This window comes from Mobula birostris, chromosome 25 (genome assembly GCF_030028105.1).
Source record: "Mobula birostris isolate sMobBir1 chromosome 25, sMobBir1.hap1, whole genome shotgun sequence".
Lineage (NCBI taxonomy): Eukaryota > Metazoa > Chordata > Chondrichthyes > Myliobatiformes > Myliobatidae > Mobula > Mobula birostris.
The window spans coordinates 38274785-38291514 of record NC_092394.1 but is presented as its reverse complement, the minus strand read 5'-3'; the positions used below and the strand labels follow the sequence as shown (position 1 = coordinate 38291514).

General features: G+C 43.2%; 1 protein-coding gene across 5 annotated transcripts in view; it reads right to left on the bottom strand.

The window, feature by feature from the left end:
- Positions 1-417: 417 nt before the first annotated feature.
- The window catches only part of LOC140187591 (caspase-1-B-like), a 60677-nt gene continuing 44364 nt past the window's right edge, over positions 418-16730 (bottom strand). For 4 of the 5 annotated variants that reach the window (XM_072243048.1, XM_072243051.1, XM_072243050.1 and 1 more), the window contains 2 exons: positions 15874-15983; positions 418-8570 (listed from right to left, as the gene is read on the bottom strand). In XM_072243048.1, coding sequence (XP_072099149.1) covers positions 8478-8570; positions 15874-15983 — 203 coding nt within the window. In that variant the 3' untranslated portion in view covers positions 418-8477. The remainder of the gene's footprint in view (positions 8571-15873; positions 15984-16730) is intronic. The other variant, XR_011883120.1, reaches the window with a different exon arrangement.

Genomic DNA, 16730 nt, shown 5'->3' with positions numbered 1-16730 from the left:
TCCAGTAATGGGCTCAGCATACAGCCCTGGGGGGCACTTGTGTCAAAGACGATGGGGAGGGAGGAACAGTTGTGCATCCTGACTAACTGAGGTCTGTTCACTAGGAATTCCAACACCCAGATGCACAGTGGTGGATTTAGACTGAGGAGCAGGAGTTCCTTCACCAAAGCCTGTGGGACAACAGTGTTGAATTGAAATCCAGAATCAACATTCTGACCTTGCTTTCTAGGTGTGTCAGGGCCTGGGTACATGATAGACGCTATGGCATCTGCTGTACAGCAGTTCTATTGGTGACTGTCCAGTGTGGCAGCAATGGAGTTTTTGATATGTGCCATTATCAGCCTTTCAAAACATTTCTGTAATCTTTCTGAAATGTATATCCTTTATGTAATGGGATGAACAGAAGAACAGAAAATAAAAGATGCAAGTTATTTTTATTTTGCAGATGGAAAAATCAAAAGGACTGACATGCCCTTGCCAAGTATGCTGAAATATGCACTTCCCCATGGATGAGTGATATCTAAAGACAGTGTTTCTAGTTGATATTTCCCTGTAACCACCCCAACATTCCTACCACAAACACTAACCACCACTATAATACATAAGGACAATAGATTATTTAACCTTTTCTGAGTATTCTTTGCACTAAACGTGAGTCCAGCAGGCAGGTTTGTTAGAGCTGTTGGGGAGGGTTTAAACTAATTTGGCAGGGGGGTGGGAACTGGAGTGACAGGGCTGAGGATGGGGCTGTTGGTTTGCAAGCAGGCGCAGTGTGTGGTGAGACTGACAGGAAGGACAGGCAGATGATTGGGCTAAGTTGCAGTCAGTGGGATGAGTTGCATTGCAAAAGGGGGACAACATCAAAAAGGGCCGACGGATACAGGACTGAAGGTGTTATATTTGAATGCACACAGTATATGGAGTAAGACAGATGATTTTCTAGCACAGTTAGAGATCGGCAGGTATGACATGTGGGCATCACTGAGTTGTGGCTGAAAGGTCATAGTTGGGAGCTTAACATCTAAAGATACACATTCGATTGAAAGGACAGGCAGGTGGACAGAGGAGGTGGAGAGGCTTTGTTTGTAAAAAAAAGTAAAATCAAATCCTTAGAAAGAGATGACATAGGATCAGAAGATGTAGAATCCTATGGCAGAGTTAAAAAATTGCAAGCGTAAAGAGACCTTGATGGAAGTTAAATATAGGCCTCTGAACAGTAGCCAGGATGTGGGCTACAAATTACAATGGGAAATAGAAAAGGTATGTCAGGACAATGTTATGACAGTCATGAGAGATTTCAATATGCAGGTAGATTGGGAAAATTATGTTGTTACTGGATCCCAAGAGACAGGATTTGTAGAATGCCTACAAGATGGCTTTTTAGAGCAGCTTGAGGTTGAGTCCACTAGGGGATCAGCAATACGTCACTGGGTGTTGTGTAATGAACCAGATTTGATTAGGAAGCTTAAGGTAAAGGAAACCTTCGGAGACAGTGATCATAATTTGAGAAGGAGAAGCTAAAGACATATGTTTCAGTATTACAGTGGAGTAAAAGGAATTACAGAGGCATGAAAACAGAACTAGCCAAAGTTGATTGGAAGGGAACGCTAGCAGAAATGGCAGCAGAACAGCGAATGGCTGGAGTTTCTGGGAACAATTCAGAAGGTGCAGGATAGGTAAATCCCAAAGAAGTATTCTAAGGGCGGGATGACGCAACTGTACATCAATCATCACTGTGAAGGACATTAGCAGTAAGCCAGAAGTTCGAGAGTGTCGGGGCACATGTGAGGGTATTTTCTATAACTCAGGAGAAGGTGCTTGGGAAACGGAAAGGTCTGAAGGTAGATAAGTCACCTGGGCCAGATGGACTACACCCCAGGGTTCTGATAAAGGTAGCTGAATAGATTGTGGAGGCATTAATGCTGATCTTTCAAGAATTACTAGATTCTGGCATGGTTCTGGAAGAGACTGAAAATTGCAACTGTCACTCCACTCTTCAGGAAAGGAAATTATAGGCCAGATAGCCTGACTTCAGTAGTTGGGAAGATGTTGGAGTGTCATGGCCCGGTTTGTAAAGTCCGCATTCCGGTTCATGGTCCAGTCCGTGGACTCCGGGTCTTCCGGCTGTCCCTTGTTTCAGTTGGGCTTAATCATAGGCACCTGATGCTTGTCATGGGACTGGGAATATAAGTGGCCCTGGGATGGAGTGTGGGTGCTGTTCCTGCTCATTGTGGAGTGAAGGGTAATGAAAAGGTGGATAGTATAGCTAAACAATCGCTCAAATCATCTATATTAGAGGTCCGGATCCCTCTTAGCAAAGCGGAAGTCAAGGGCATTATTAAAACACGTATTGAGGAGACATGGCAGAAGCATTGGGATGAGAGTGAAACAGAGAGACAACTGTACAAAATACAGAGGCAAGTCAGATACAAAAGATTGTCAAGTGGATATGGAAAGACAGAAGTGATCATCAGTCGTTTGAGAATTGGACACACTAGTCTTAATTACACATTACACAAAATAGGGAAACATCCAACTGGGTTGTGTGAATACTGTGATTAACCAGAAACAGTTGAACATGTATTGATAAAATGTAAGAAGTATCAAAAAGAAAGAGTGAAGATGATAGGAGCGCTTAAGATAAATAAAAGAACTGATGTGGGTATAGAAGATATTTTAAGCGGGAATTCAAGAGAAATACAGGTCTGTATCATGAAGTATCTTATCTGAAAGACTCGGGTTTATTATATAGAATTTAGGGAATGCAATTCTTTTCCCTTCTCCTGTTTATCCAACGATCCACACTCCAGTCTAGCAGGTGACTGTAATGCACCTTAAAGCTGGTTTGCCAACTGCCATAAAACAGCACAAGAAGAAGAAGAAGAAGTGTGGGTGCTGGTTCGTCCTGTCAGTATCCCCTTGGAGCAACCCGCCGGTGGAAGGCTAGAGCAGCCATTCATGATCTCTAGGCCTGGTTGGAGGACCACTGCTTCATGAAGCCTTGTTGTTGCTCGTCAGAGCAGTCATCGTGGTATGGATTCAGCCATTACCGGGGCCAGCTACGTGGCCATCTGTCACTCTGAGCTAGATATAGATTCCGCTGTTTCCGTAGCCAGACAAGGTTGCTGGCTGCCCCGAGACTCGGAGCCACCCCAGATTGAGCTCCCTTCCTGTCCTTGCCTCTGTGGGGTAAGTCAGGCTGTCCTTGCCGTTACCCTGCGGTTGGATCTGTCCCTTCCCGTCTTTGCCTCCGTTGGGTAAGCCAGACCTTCTTTGCCATTACCCTGAGGCAGGACTGTTCTCTTCCACTCCCCATCTGAATCCCTGACAGTTTCCTCGGTGATTTACCTCGGCAGTCATCCCGGCCAGGCATCCAAGGAAGGGTCTCGGCCCTGTGTCCTAGGAAGGGTCCCAGCCCTGTGCTCTAAGAAGGAGTACCTCGTCCTGCCCAGGAAAGCCTCGAAGAACCATAGCCCCATCCAGTCCTGTAGCCATGTCACGTCTTCGCCTAGTTCCGGAGTCCGAGCCCCAGTCAAGACCCAGGTTCTGGGTCCTTGTCCAGTCTCTGGCTCGGAGTCCAAACCCAGGCTCCTAGTTCCCAGTTCCTCGTCCTGGTCCCGCTTTCTTAACCAAAGTCCTAGCCCAAGTCTGTGTTCCTGTCCCAGCTCCTAGTCTGTGTCCAGTCCAGTCCAATTCCCAGTACTTTAGTGTCTGTGTCTTGCATTTGGGTCCGCCTTCAGCGGCCCCCAAAACATGGAGACAATTGTTAAGGATCTGGTTTCAAGGTACTTGGAGGCACATGATAAAATAGGCCACAATCAATATGGCTTCCTTAAGGGAAAATCTTGCCTGACAAATCTGTTGGAATTGTTTGAAAAAATAACAAGCAGGATAGACAAAGGAGAATCAGTACATTTTGTGTACTTGGATTTTCAGGAGGCCTTTGACCAAGTGCCACATGAGGTTGATTAACATGCTTAAGAGCCTGTGGTATTATAGGAAAGATACTAGCATAGATAGAGCTTTGGCTGATTGGCAGGAGGCAAAGAGTGGGAATAAAGGGAAACCATTCTGATTGGCGGCCGATGATCAGTGGTGTTCTGCAGGGGTCAGTGTCGGTTCCTTTCTATGTTGCATGTGAAGTGTTTTGGATGGCTTTGTGGCCAAGTTTGCAGGCAATACAAAGACAGGCTGGTAGTGTTGAGGAAGCAGCAAGGGTGCAGAAGGACTTAAACAGGTTAGGAATATGGGCAAAAAAGTGGCAGATGGAGTACAGTGTCAGGAAGTGTATGGTGGTGCACTTTGGCAGAAGGAATAAAAGCATAGACTATTCTCTAAATGGGGAGAAATTCAAAAATCCGAGGTGCAAAGGGACTAGGGAGTCCTCATTAAGGATTCCTTAAAGGTTAATCTGTAGGTTGAGTCAGTTGTGAGGAAGGCAAATGCAATGTTAGCATCTGTTCAAGAGAACTGGAATATAAAAGCAAGGATATATTGCTGAGGCTTTATAAGGCATTGGTGAGGCCTCACTTTGAGTATTGTGAGCAGTTTTAGCCCCCTTATTTAAGAGAGGATATGCTGACATTGGAGAGAGTTCAGAGGTGGTTCACAAGAATGATTACAGGAATGAAAGGCTTATCGTATGGGTTGTGATTGACGGCTCTGGCCCTTACTCGCTGGAATTTAGAAGAATGGGGGGGAGGGGGAATCTCACTGAAACCTATCAGATGTTGAAAGGCCTAAAAAGAGATCTGTTGAGATGTTTCCTATGGTGGGAGAATGTAGGACTAGAAGGCACAGCCTCAGAGTAGAGGGACATCCGTTTAGAACAGAGATGAAGAGGAATTTCTATAGCACGAGGGTGGTGAATCTGTGGAATTCGTTGCCACAGGCGGTTGTGTAGGCAAAGTCTTTGGGTCTATTTAAGTCATAGGTTGGTAAGTTCTTGATTAGTCAGGATGTGAGAAGTTATGGGGAGAAGACAGGAGAACGGGGTGAGAGGGAAATGAATGAGTCATGATCAAATGGTGGAGCAAACTCAATGGGCTGAATGGCCTATTTCTGCTCTTATGTCTCATGCTCTAAGAGATTTCTTCCTGCAAAATAATAAAACACATATTTAGGAAAGAAGAAACATATTATTATTCTCAAAAAATAAAACATGTTGACAGATTTATCAATCTTCCAATATCATTAAAATTGAAACAATCTAAATAATGCCTATATTTCAAATCAAATTTCACTATTACTGAGGTATTTTAATCTCAGCAAAAGTGAGTGATTTAACCACAAAATCTTCCACTTTCGATTATCTGAAATACTGCTTCTGCTGATTTTGTGAATTTGCAGTTAATTGTTACTAACTGAATCAATGAGTTTTACTGAGTAGAACAAAAAGGGGAGGGGGCCTTCAGTACAGGGCAACAATGTATATCAGCTGCTCATGTCAGTGACCACTCAATTGGCTCAGTATGGACCTTAAGAACAGCCACACACACACATATTCACAGTTGAAAAGCGATGGAGGAACTCAGGCAGCATCAATCGAGGGAAATGGACAGTTGACATTTTCCTCCGTAGATGTTACCTGACCTGTTGAGTTCCTCCAGCGCTTTGTTTCCTGCAGAAGGACGCATCTGCAGTCTTTTATTTCCATTACACATTTGCAAAGTTTGAGTAGTGACTGCCCTCTTCTGGCAAAGACATGTATTGACCCCTTTAACTTGACTCACGCGACAAATGAGTGAATGTATTTTTCAGCACAAGGAAACAGATGACTGTCTCTAATTTTGTTCCAAATACTGTTCAAACAAACATTGAATAGAGACTTATTCTGATCTCACCTGGAGAACAATATTCTGCTTTGTGCATAGCACCTCATAAAGGATTTCTGGACATGGTATGATGCAAGACACCAAAGTTACTTAGAGGGTTAAGTTTTGAAGAAAGGTTGTTTCAAATGACTTATATCCCTTGAATACAGGGTGTTGAGAAATGAAATAATTGAGAAGTTCAAAATGCTGATAGAATTTGTTAAGGGAGAGTCCAGTTCCTTTGTATGGGAAATGAAGAATAAGGAGATACGAACTAGGGTTCTAGGTTTATTAAAAGTGAAATCTGGCTGATTGTTTCCTCCATTAAGTGCAGCAAATGACAGGAATTCCATTTGCTCCTGAAAAGCAAGCCACATCACATACCTACAGGAAAGGCGTAAATAAGGTTGAAAAGAGTACAGAGAAAATTTACAAAGATGTTTTCAAGTCTGGAGGACCTGAGTTATAAGGATTGAATAGGTTAGGATTCCTTGGAATGTAGAAGACTTATGGGAGATTTGATAGAGGTATATAAAATTATGAGGGGTATAGATAGGGTAACTGCAAGCAGGTTTTTTTCCACTGAAGTTGGGTTGGACTGCAGCGCAAGGCCAGGGGTTAAGGGTGAAAGGTGAAAAGTTTAAGGGGAACATGAGGGGAAACTTCTTCACTCAGGGGGTTGTGAGAGTGTGGAATGAGCTGCCAGCACGAGCTCAATTTAAACATTTAAGAGAAGTTTGGATAGGTACGTGGATGGTAGGGGTATGGAGGGCTATGGTCCTGATGCAGGTCAATGGAAGTAGGCAGAGTAAATGTTTCACAACAGACTAGATAGGTCAAAGGGTGTGTTGTACTTTTCTACGACTCTATAAATTGGAGTTTTAAAGACTGACCTCAATTATATTTTTTATAAGCAAGGAATATTCAACATATATGGAACTAAGTCAAGTGAGCAGAGTTTACGTACGGACCAACAATGACTTGGAAGAGGAGGAGGAGCAGTGGGGTTATACACTCCTCTAGAGCATACTTCAGTACTCAATAAATCAAGTTTGAAAGTCTACATCCACATCATGGCCTGCTCTATCTCCATATCCATGGATTTCTTCAGTGTGTAAACATCTAGTCTTGAATATACTTGAAGCATGCATTGTAGAGAATTCTGAAGTTCCACGTGTAGAGAAATAAGTCTCTACAACCCTCAGTTCTAATAGCAAAGATCTTGTCCTCACTCCTAGTTCTAGGTTTTCCAGCCAAGGAAAACAGTGATTCAGCATCTACCCTGTCAATCCCCATAAGCATTTCTGTTTCAATGAAATGGCCCCTCATTCTTCTGAACCCCAGGGGACTGTTGAACTCACATAGAAACATAGAAAACCTACAGCACAATACAGGCCCTTTGGCCCAGAAAGCTCTGCCAAGCACGTCCTTACCTTAGAAATTACCTAGCCCTCTATTTTTCTAAGCCCCTTGTACCTATCTAGGAGTCTCTTAAAAGACCCTATCGTATCCGCTTCCACCACCGTGCAGCCCATTCCATGCATTCACCACTCTCTGCATAAAAAAACTTACCCCTGACATCTCCTCTTACCCACTTCCAAGCACCTTAAAACTGTGCCCTCTCATGTTAGCCATTTCAGCCCTGGGAAAAAGTCTCTGACTATCCACACGATCAATGCCTCTCATCATCCTGTACACCTCTATCCAGATCACCTCTCATCCTCCATTGCTCCAAGGAGAAAAGGCCGAGTTCACGCAACCATATAGGAAAGAAAAAGTGAAGAAGATTAAAACTACCTCAGGCACTACTGCAGCTCAACCTGCTCCTTCTGATTAAAGACTCAGCAATGAATTGCTAATCTCTGAGGCAAATAGCTTCACTGTCCAACCTGTAGGGGACAGCACAGTAGTGCTGCTGTCTCAGAGCTGGGCTCAGTTCAGTGATCTGGGTTCAATTCTGATCTCTGGTGTTGACTGCGTGAACTTTGAACACTCTGTATTTGTGTGGGTGTGCCCTGGGATGCGAAGGAGTGGGGTGGCAGGAGTGTGCATGAGCCTGAGTGATAGCAGCGAAGATCACAAAGCTACACGGCGAAATAAATGAACATTAAACAAAAATAAACAAGGAACAATGACTACTGGCACAAATATCCTCATAAAGGTCAGTACGAATGTGTCTAAAGCCAGTACCCCTTGTTGATATATCACTCTTCTGAGAATGTGGATCGACAGCAATGGTGGTCTTTGCCCCCCCGGACAGGCAGAAGAACTGAGCTCTAGCTTCACTGCTAGTGCAGTGAGAATTGAAAATTGTACAAGATGCAGTGGACTCGCTCATTTTGCTGTCCTTGAGACTATCTGAAGCAATATGCAATATGTAATCAATCAAAGCAAATTAAAAGCCCCCAATTAATTTAACAAGAACAGAGGCAAACAGGCCTCAGGTATCTAGATACCACTCATACCTTTCACCTTGCTGGGTGGAGTTTACCACCCTCTCCTTTCCCACAGACCTTCCCAGCCCATCAATATACATCCTACGGAGTGCCTTAAAATAATTTCCAATGTATATTCTGATATTCTACTGCTGAAGTAACTCAGCTGAACTTTGATTTGAACAGTGCTCTGGATTTCTGGGTTGGTTCGCTTCCGGGAACCAAAGTGTCAAAAACCAGGAAAGAGGTAGAATTTCTTCATCAGCGTGGCTCTCTCCTTCACAGGCAGTTGTCTGGTAAATTCCATGAAGGACTGCTGTACCTGAGGGGGTAAAAAAGGAGAAATTGCAGTTACCAAATGAGATTTACAGCAAAAGGTCCTAACGGTATCAATGGTGCCCATGAATCCAGAACACAAACTTAGCATAGCACCAGGCTATACATTCCTAATAATTCAGTCACATTCTCCTTCATTATATTTTCATATACATTCCTATTTCATTATCTTTGCTAATACTTCACTTTTCTCAAGCAGGGTACTTGCCCATCCCTCTCTATTGCTCCTTTGCTCACTCTCCACAATAATATTGCACTGTCAGAGTAAAACTAAAAATGGATGCACAGGGAGATAGGAATTATATTTTAGTCTATTAGAATAGCAGTCTCCAGGTGTTGAATTCTCCAGTAAAATTCAATTATTTTTAAAATACTTTGAATGTGGAAGTTCTTTTTAGCAATTTTACTAAACGTATATGAAAGCTACTATGTGTGGTCACATAAAGTTCTGGTATCCACTCCAGACAGTAAGGCAGTAATTCTCTGTAAATTTATAAGCTGGCAGCAGGTTTTCACTGAAAAAGGGAGGGTATGCACCAAAAATATGTTTCATTTATGAGGAGAAACTGGTTAGGCTGGGGTTGACTTCTTTGGAAAAAGGAAGGCTGAATGGTGGTAGGGGGTGGGGATCTAAGAGATAGAAAAAAAAATTATGAGAGACACAGACAGGGCAGATAGTAAGGCACTAGGGACTGCAGAAGCTGGTATTTGGGCTGGTGGAACTCTGTGGGCCATGCAGCACTTGAGGAAGGAACGATGCTGTTGACATTTCAGGTCAAAACCTTACATCAGGACTGAGAGTGGATACATGAGGTGGCCAGTATGGAGAGAAGGAGAGCAGCAGAAATGGATTTTGAGGTAATTAATGGACTGAGGAGGGGTGTGAAATGAAAAGGAGGTAGAGAAAGCAAACAGAGATGGAGTAAGACCCATGGCTGATGTCTCTAAAACCAGAGGCCGAATTCAGCTTGTTTTCTTAGAGGGGAAATCTAGCCTGCCAAATCTGTTGGAATTCTTTGAGGAAGTAACAGACAGGATAGACAAAGGAGAGTCAGTGGATGTTGTTTACTTGGATTCTCAGAAGGTCTTTGACAAGGTGCCACACATGAGGCCGCAAAACAAGATAAGAGCCCACAGTATTGCAGGAAAGATAGTAACATTGATACAAGATCAGCTGACTGGTGGGAGACAAAGAGTGGGAATAAAGGGGGCCTTTTCTGGTTGCCTGTCTGTGACTAGTAGTGTGCCACAGGGACTGGTGTTGGGACCACTTCTTTTCATGATATATGTCAATGATTTGGATGATGGAATCGGTGGAGAAGCAGGGCGTGTTGAGGAAGCAGTAAGACAGAAGGACTTGGACAGTTTGGAGAATGGGCAACTAAGTGACTGATGGAAAGCGTATAGTCATGCACTTTGGTAGAAAGAAAGACGTAACTATTTTCTAAATGGAGACCGAATTCAAAAATCAGACGTGCAAAGGGACTTCAGAATCCTTGTGCATGATTCCCTAAAGGTGGTAAGAAAGGCAAATGTAATGTTAGCATTCATTTCGAGAAGGCTAGAATATAAGAGCAAGGATGTAATGCTGAGACTTTCTACAGCATTGGCCAGACCACACTTGGAGTACAGTGAGCAGTTTTTGGCTCCTTATCTAAGACATGTGCTGGCATTGTAGAGCATCCAGAGGAGGTTGTCAAGGTATGAAAGGGTTTGATGGCTCCGGCTTGTACTTGCTGGAGCTTAGAATAATGGGGAGGAATCTCATTGAAACTACCAAATACTGAAAGACATAGATAGAGTGGACGTGTAGACGATGTTTCTTATGGTAGGGGGATCTAGGACCAGAGGGCACAGACTCAGAAAAGAGGAACATCCCTTTACAATAGAGATGAGGAGACATTTCTTTAGCCAAAGGGTGGGGATTCTGTGGAATTCAATGCCACAGATGGCTGTGGAGGCCAAGTCATTGGGTATATTTAAAGCAGAGGGTAATAGGTTCTTGATTATTCAGGGCGTCTAAGGTTATGGGGAGAAGGCAGGAGAATAGGGTTGAAAGGGATATTAAAGAAGCCTTGATGGAATGGCAGAGAAGACTCAATGGGTCAAATGACTAATTCTGCTTCTATGTCTTTTGAGCTTATGGCATGTGTTTAAGGTGAGGAGCGAGAGGATCAAAGGGAGGAAGAATGTGTTTGGATTCTGGAGAGCTCTGCCTGACAGGATGATGGAGACAGGTATTCTCACATTTAAGAAGCATCTGGGAAAACAGGTAAATCATGAATATCTAGAAGGCTATGGACTGAGTGCTGGTAAAAGGGATTAGTCCAGCTCGGACTTAACGATTCGTCATTGTAGAGGTGGCAGTCCAAAGGCCTGCCTCTCTGCTGTTTGACTCTATGATCCTATAACACAATGGAACTATGTCTTAGGATAGTCAGGAGATCTCCTGGTACAACATCACCATTATCTGTGGAGGTTGTTGACTGGACTGCCAACAAGGGAAGATACTCACAGATGAACAACCTTGTTTCACACCTGACAGAGGTTAACTCTTAATTAGTGGACATTTTGATGGTTTGTGAACTTACTCCCCAATCTGGAACACAACATACTGTTATAGAAGGCATTCAGCTTCAGTTATGTAGGACATTGACGAGGCCACATCTGGACTACTCTGTTCAATATTAGTCTCCTCAGTTAAGGAAGCACATGAATACATTGGAAACAGTTCAGGGAGGCCACAGTTGGGGGACTACCCTACTGTGAAAGAGTTATCATTTTTAAGAATTCTTAAAGGCTAGCAGAATAATAATAATAATAATAAGCATCCGTTAGTCTCATGAGACCATGGATTTGCGTCTTGGAAAGTTTCCAGGGCGCAGGCCTGGGCAAGTTTGTATGAAAGACCAGCAGTTGCCCATGCTGCAAGTCTCCCCTCTCCACGCCACCGATGTTGTCCAAGGGAAGGGCATTAGGACCCATACAGCTTGGCACCAGTGTCGTCGCAGAGCAATGTGTGGTTAAGTGCCTTGCTCAAGGACACACACGCTGCCTCGGCCAAGGCTCGAACTAGCGACCTTCAAATCATTAGATGAACGCCCTAACCACTTGGCCATGTGCCAACACAAAGGCTAGCAGTAGGGCAATTTTATTCAGGCAGATTCTTGATGAGAAGAGGGTGAGAGGTATGTGGGAATGAAGAGCTGAGGTTGCAATCTGATCAGCAGGCTCAGTGGAACAGCAGAGCAGAGCAGGTGCAAGGGGCTAGGTGGCCCACACCTTCCAGTTCATGGTGGCATTCTAAGTCTAGGAGGGAGCAGGGAAGGCAAGAGGCAGGGTTGTCACGGCTGTTCAGGTAATGGTGATGCTGCTGAATCTGAGCTTGATGGAGCTTTCATGTTGAAGGTGATGGTTCTTTCCAGTTCCTGGGTGGATGATGAACAAGTCTTAGGGAAGGTATCATTGAACGTCAGAGTATAGTAGCTTTTATCTTTCTCTTCTCATAAGGACCTAATGTCAAAGCAGAGCATCTTCAATCATGTGGCCACATCTTATGCTGCACACCATGCTGGAATGCTTGACCTTGAAGTTGACAGCTTAGAAACATAGAAACATAGAAAATAGGTGCAGGAATAGGCCATTCATCCCTACGAGCCTGCACTGCCATTCAGTATGATCATGGCTGATCATCCAACTCAGAACCCTGTACCTGCCTTCTCTCCATACCCTCGATCCCTTTAGCCACAAGGGTCCATATCTAACTCCCTCTAAAATATAGCCAATGAACTGGCCTCAACTGTTTCCTGTGGCAGAAAATTCCACAGATTCACCACTCTCTGTGTGAAGAAGTTTTTCCTCATCTCGGTCCTAAAAGGCTTCCCCTTATCCTTAAACTGTGACCCCCATTCTGGACTTCCCCAACACTGGGAACAATCTTCCTGCATCTAGCCTGTCCAATCCCTTTAGAATTTTATATGTTTCAATAAGAACCCCCCTCAATCTTCTAAATTCCAGCGAGTATAAGCCTAGTTCATCCAGTCTTTCATCATATGAAAGTCCTGCTATCCCAGGAATCAACCTGGTGAACCTTCTTTGTACTCCCTCTATGGCAAGAATGTCTTTCCTCAGATTAGGGGACCAAAACTGCGCACAATACTCCAGGTGTGGTCTCACCAAGGCCTTGTACAACTGCAGTAGTACCTCCCTGCTCCTGTACTTGAATCCTCTTGCTATGAATGCCAGTCTCTGGAAGGCTTTTCATTCTGACTTGTTTTGACAGCAGCAGTGCTACGCTGCGGCTGTTTGCTCCTGTGTGACACTAAGTTCTAGAAGATTGTTTTTGAGCCCATCACCATGTAACACCAGTAACTCTTCTGCCACCAGGCAATTCCAGAAACACTTCTACGTCATCCACGTCTGCGTCCTCAAATCCTGCCCTACGTATCAACTTGATTGGCCTTCTTGGAGATTTTCAGATTCCTAAGTCCATGGAAGTCATGCAGACTCTGGCCATAATCTACACCATATATAATCACAAGAGGCACTGACAGAGTCAATGACAATCTAGTTGAGGTTTTGTTATTGCCACTTGACTCCAAAATGCATGCCTCATACTCAAAACAGATACCAAACCTAAAACATCTCTATAGCATCTGATACACATGGGTTGTAACAATGGAATGGCATTAAGGGGCGACAATGCAACCTAGATGTTTTTAGTCATATCCTTAATGTTAACGTAATGTCTGCAGCTTTGTTGACAACCAACAGGACTTTGTTGCCAAGGTTTTTCCTTATGCAATATTGCTTGGAGAAGAGTGGGAAGAGGATCAAAGTAGGATAATCTTGGTAAAGTAGCACTGATGCCCAGGTTCTTTAGTTTGATTGCTACATGACTAGAAGAGTGGCCTTTGAGTTCTCGTTTAGAGCTCTCGGGTCAAGATTAAGAGGCTTAGGATTTCAGCCATCCGCAGCAATGGCTCCAAGGAGAAAAATAAGTTGAACTTTGGCAGCATTGAAGCCTGAAGTAGTTTCTCATCCCTGCAGATGAATGTGTGTGAGAGTATCTTCTTCCAAACGGGCAGCATCTCATCCACGCTAAGCACTGTGCACTGTGGATGATACAACAGTGGTTGGTCTGATCTCGGACGAGGATGAAACCTGGTCCTGGTCCTTAACACTTCTAAACCAAAAGGGGTGATCATTGACTTCAGGAGATCAAAGGACAGAGTACACACCCCCTTCCATATACATGGAGAGGTAGTGGAAAGTGTGGAAAACCTAAAGTTCCTTGGAGTTACGTTGCTGAAACAGCTGACATGCACCACCAACACCTCGCTGCTTGTAAAAAAAGGCACAACAAAGACTCTTCTTCCTCAGAAAGCTGAAACAGGCCAAACTTCCACAAAAGCTGTTGCTTAACTTCTACAGAAGGACAATTGAAACCATCCTGACCAACAGCGCCACAGTGCGGTATGCCAGCTGCACAGCCGCTGAGCAACAAGACCTGCATCGTGTGGTGAAGGCGGCCCAGCGAATTGTCAGGATGGAGCTCCCAGGACTGGACACCATATATTCCAGCAGACTCAGGAGGAAAGCAATCAGCATAACCAGAGACACCACACACCCTGGCCACTCCCTGTTTGACCTGCTGCCATCCTGCAAAAGGTTCAGGACACTAAAAGCCAGAACAAATAGACTGAGGAACAGCTTCTATCCCAGAGCTGTGGCCTCCATCACACCACTCCCACAGAACAATGACTGAAACTGTGAGCACACACAAGGACTCAAATACTCGCACTAACGGCACTTTGTGCATTACTGTGATATTCTGGTGCTGCTGCATCTTATTTTCTGCTACCTATCTATTTAATACTGTTTTTCTATTACTGTCTTGTTTTTGTCTACCACTTTATTTAATTGCCTGAGAGGAAGCCAAACAGCTTCATTGTACCTATGTATAATGACAATAAAGATCATTCAATTCAATTCAATTCACTTGCTTAGGACAGTAGCTACTATTATCAATCACTTGTTTCAATTCTTTTGAAAAAGTTCTTCTCTCATACTCTCTATCTCTTCAACTAGAAAAATAAATAAGCGGATAGGTATATTTCTTGAAATGTTCAAACCACTTTCAGAAGATACATTGTTCCTTTATGTTTTTTCTTTACATACACTCATTTTTCCTCATCAAACTCAAGGCACTTGCAATTGATCCTGGTCTCCTAACTACAGACTTAATCTTTCTTCGATTTCCTCCTGATTATGTACCTGCTCTTTGTAGCATGTGATTCATTTCCTGGAGTAGCATTGCTCCACACTCAATTAAATTTTATTTCCAACTGTGTCCACAGTCAATTATTTCAACCATCTGTGGCTTATTTAATATATATTTAAGTCAAAAGTCTACTGTAAACAGCAATGTACTTTAGAGAAGCTGTCAGTTGAACAGTGACCTTTCTTAATGTGGCTGTTTTTATAAATTGTGGATATGTACAGTACCTTAATAAGTCAATTGTATGGCACAATGTGCAGCTGTTGGTGCCGCTGTCATATAGCACTAACAATGTGGGTTTGACCTTACTTCCTGCCTTATCTGTTTGGTTTTACATTTTCTCACTGTGACCATATCTGTCTCCCCTGGTGTACCCAGAATGTACCGATAGGTTAACTGGCAGATGTACTGTTAATTTCTCCAGTGAATAGCAGGGTAATTAGGAGAGAATTAATGAACATGCAAGAGAAGTTAAAGGAAAATAATAGGAGATGGGACAAATGGCAATGTTCTGAGATCCAGCATGGGTTTGATGGGTTGAATGGCCTCCCCATATCATCAAGATATGCAAACTGAAGTAAATCTATGAATCAAACATTCATAAATGAAGGGAGACCTGTAATCTTTAATCAATTGCATTCATTACTAAGATTCCAGAATTGGATTTTGGAGGGATCACATTTGAAGATTGGAATTTGAGGGTGATGGGTTTCAAAATATTCTAAGAGGAGCTCAGACATGGAAGCATGCTGTAATGCATAATAGGACTTTCTGTCTCTCTCACTCTTTGATTCTGCTTGTGGCAGGAGAATGAACTGAGAAATGCCGTGGATTGCCCAGGCATTTTCCAGAGGGAAGAACAAATTGAAAATAAAGATACCACCTGCCTCCTGACTGGTGGTTAGTTCGAAGGAGGAGTGTTGCTGGAGCCTATGAAGCAATTACCTTGTCGCTTCCCATCCCACTATGATCTCAATAATTCCCGCAATAGCTATTTGTCCTCTCTTACCTTGAAGAACAGCTCCTCAATATGATCATTGCATGCGTTTTGCCTCATAACGTCAATCAAATGCTGGATGAATATGCTTCCCTTCTCAACATGCCTAAGGGCCACGCTGTCTGCGGAGACAAGGTCATCAGTGTTAGTACTGAAAAAGGAGAATTTCTGTCAACCGTCAGAGGCAAAGGAGCCACAACAATGAACCAGCTTATGAATGGTGCCAGCATTCATTGATGAGCAGCAGAACATCAGTAAAATCACTCAGTTGCCAGTTTATTATGCAAGGTCACCAAAATCCTCCTTTGATACACATAATGGAATATATGTCATGCACTTTCAGAAATTATCCAGGTTTCCTGAGATAATAGTATAGCATTAAAAGTAAACATATCTATTTTTTTCCCTGATCACTAAAATTAATTGAATAATATTCAGTTTAGCAGAATAATATACTGTGCATTAAACTCAATTATTTAAAAAGTAAAATATATGTGGACTCGGATTTCATTGTGCTAATTGGTAATGGATTTATTATTGTCACATCTACCATGCAATATAGGCTTAGTTTACACGTCATCCAGACAGATCATTCCTCACATAAGTATATCAGAGTGGCACAAAGAGGAAACAATAATAGAATGCAGAATATAGTGTTAAAGTTACAGAGAAAGTCCAGTGCAAGTGCACAAATAAGGTGCAAGGGGCACGATGAGGTGGTCTGAGAGGCACACTCAGACCCCTTACAAAAATAATAGTACAAGGGTACATTTAAAAGCAGCACAATACTTTTTACACCGCTAAAACAAGAACTATGTGCTCTGTCACAAGCTGTAGGAAGAACTTACATAACGCTGTAGGATTACTGC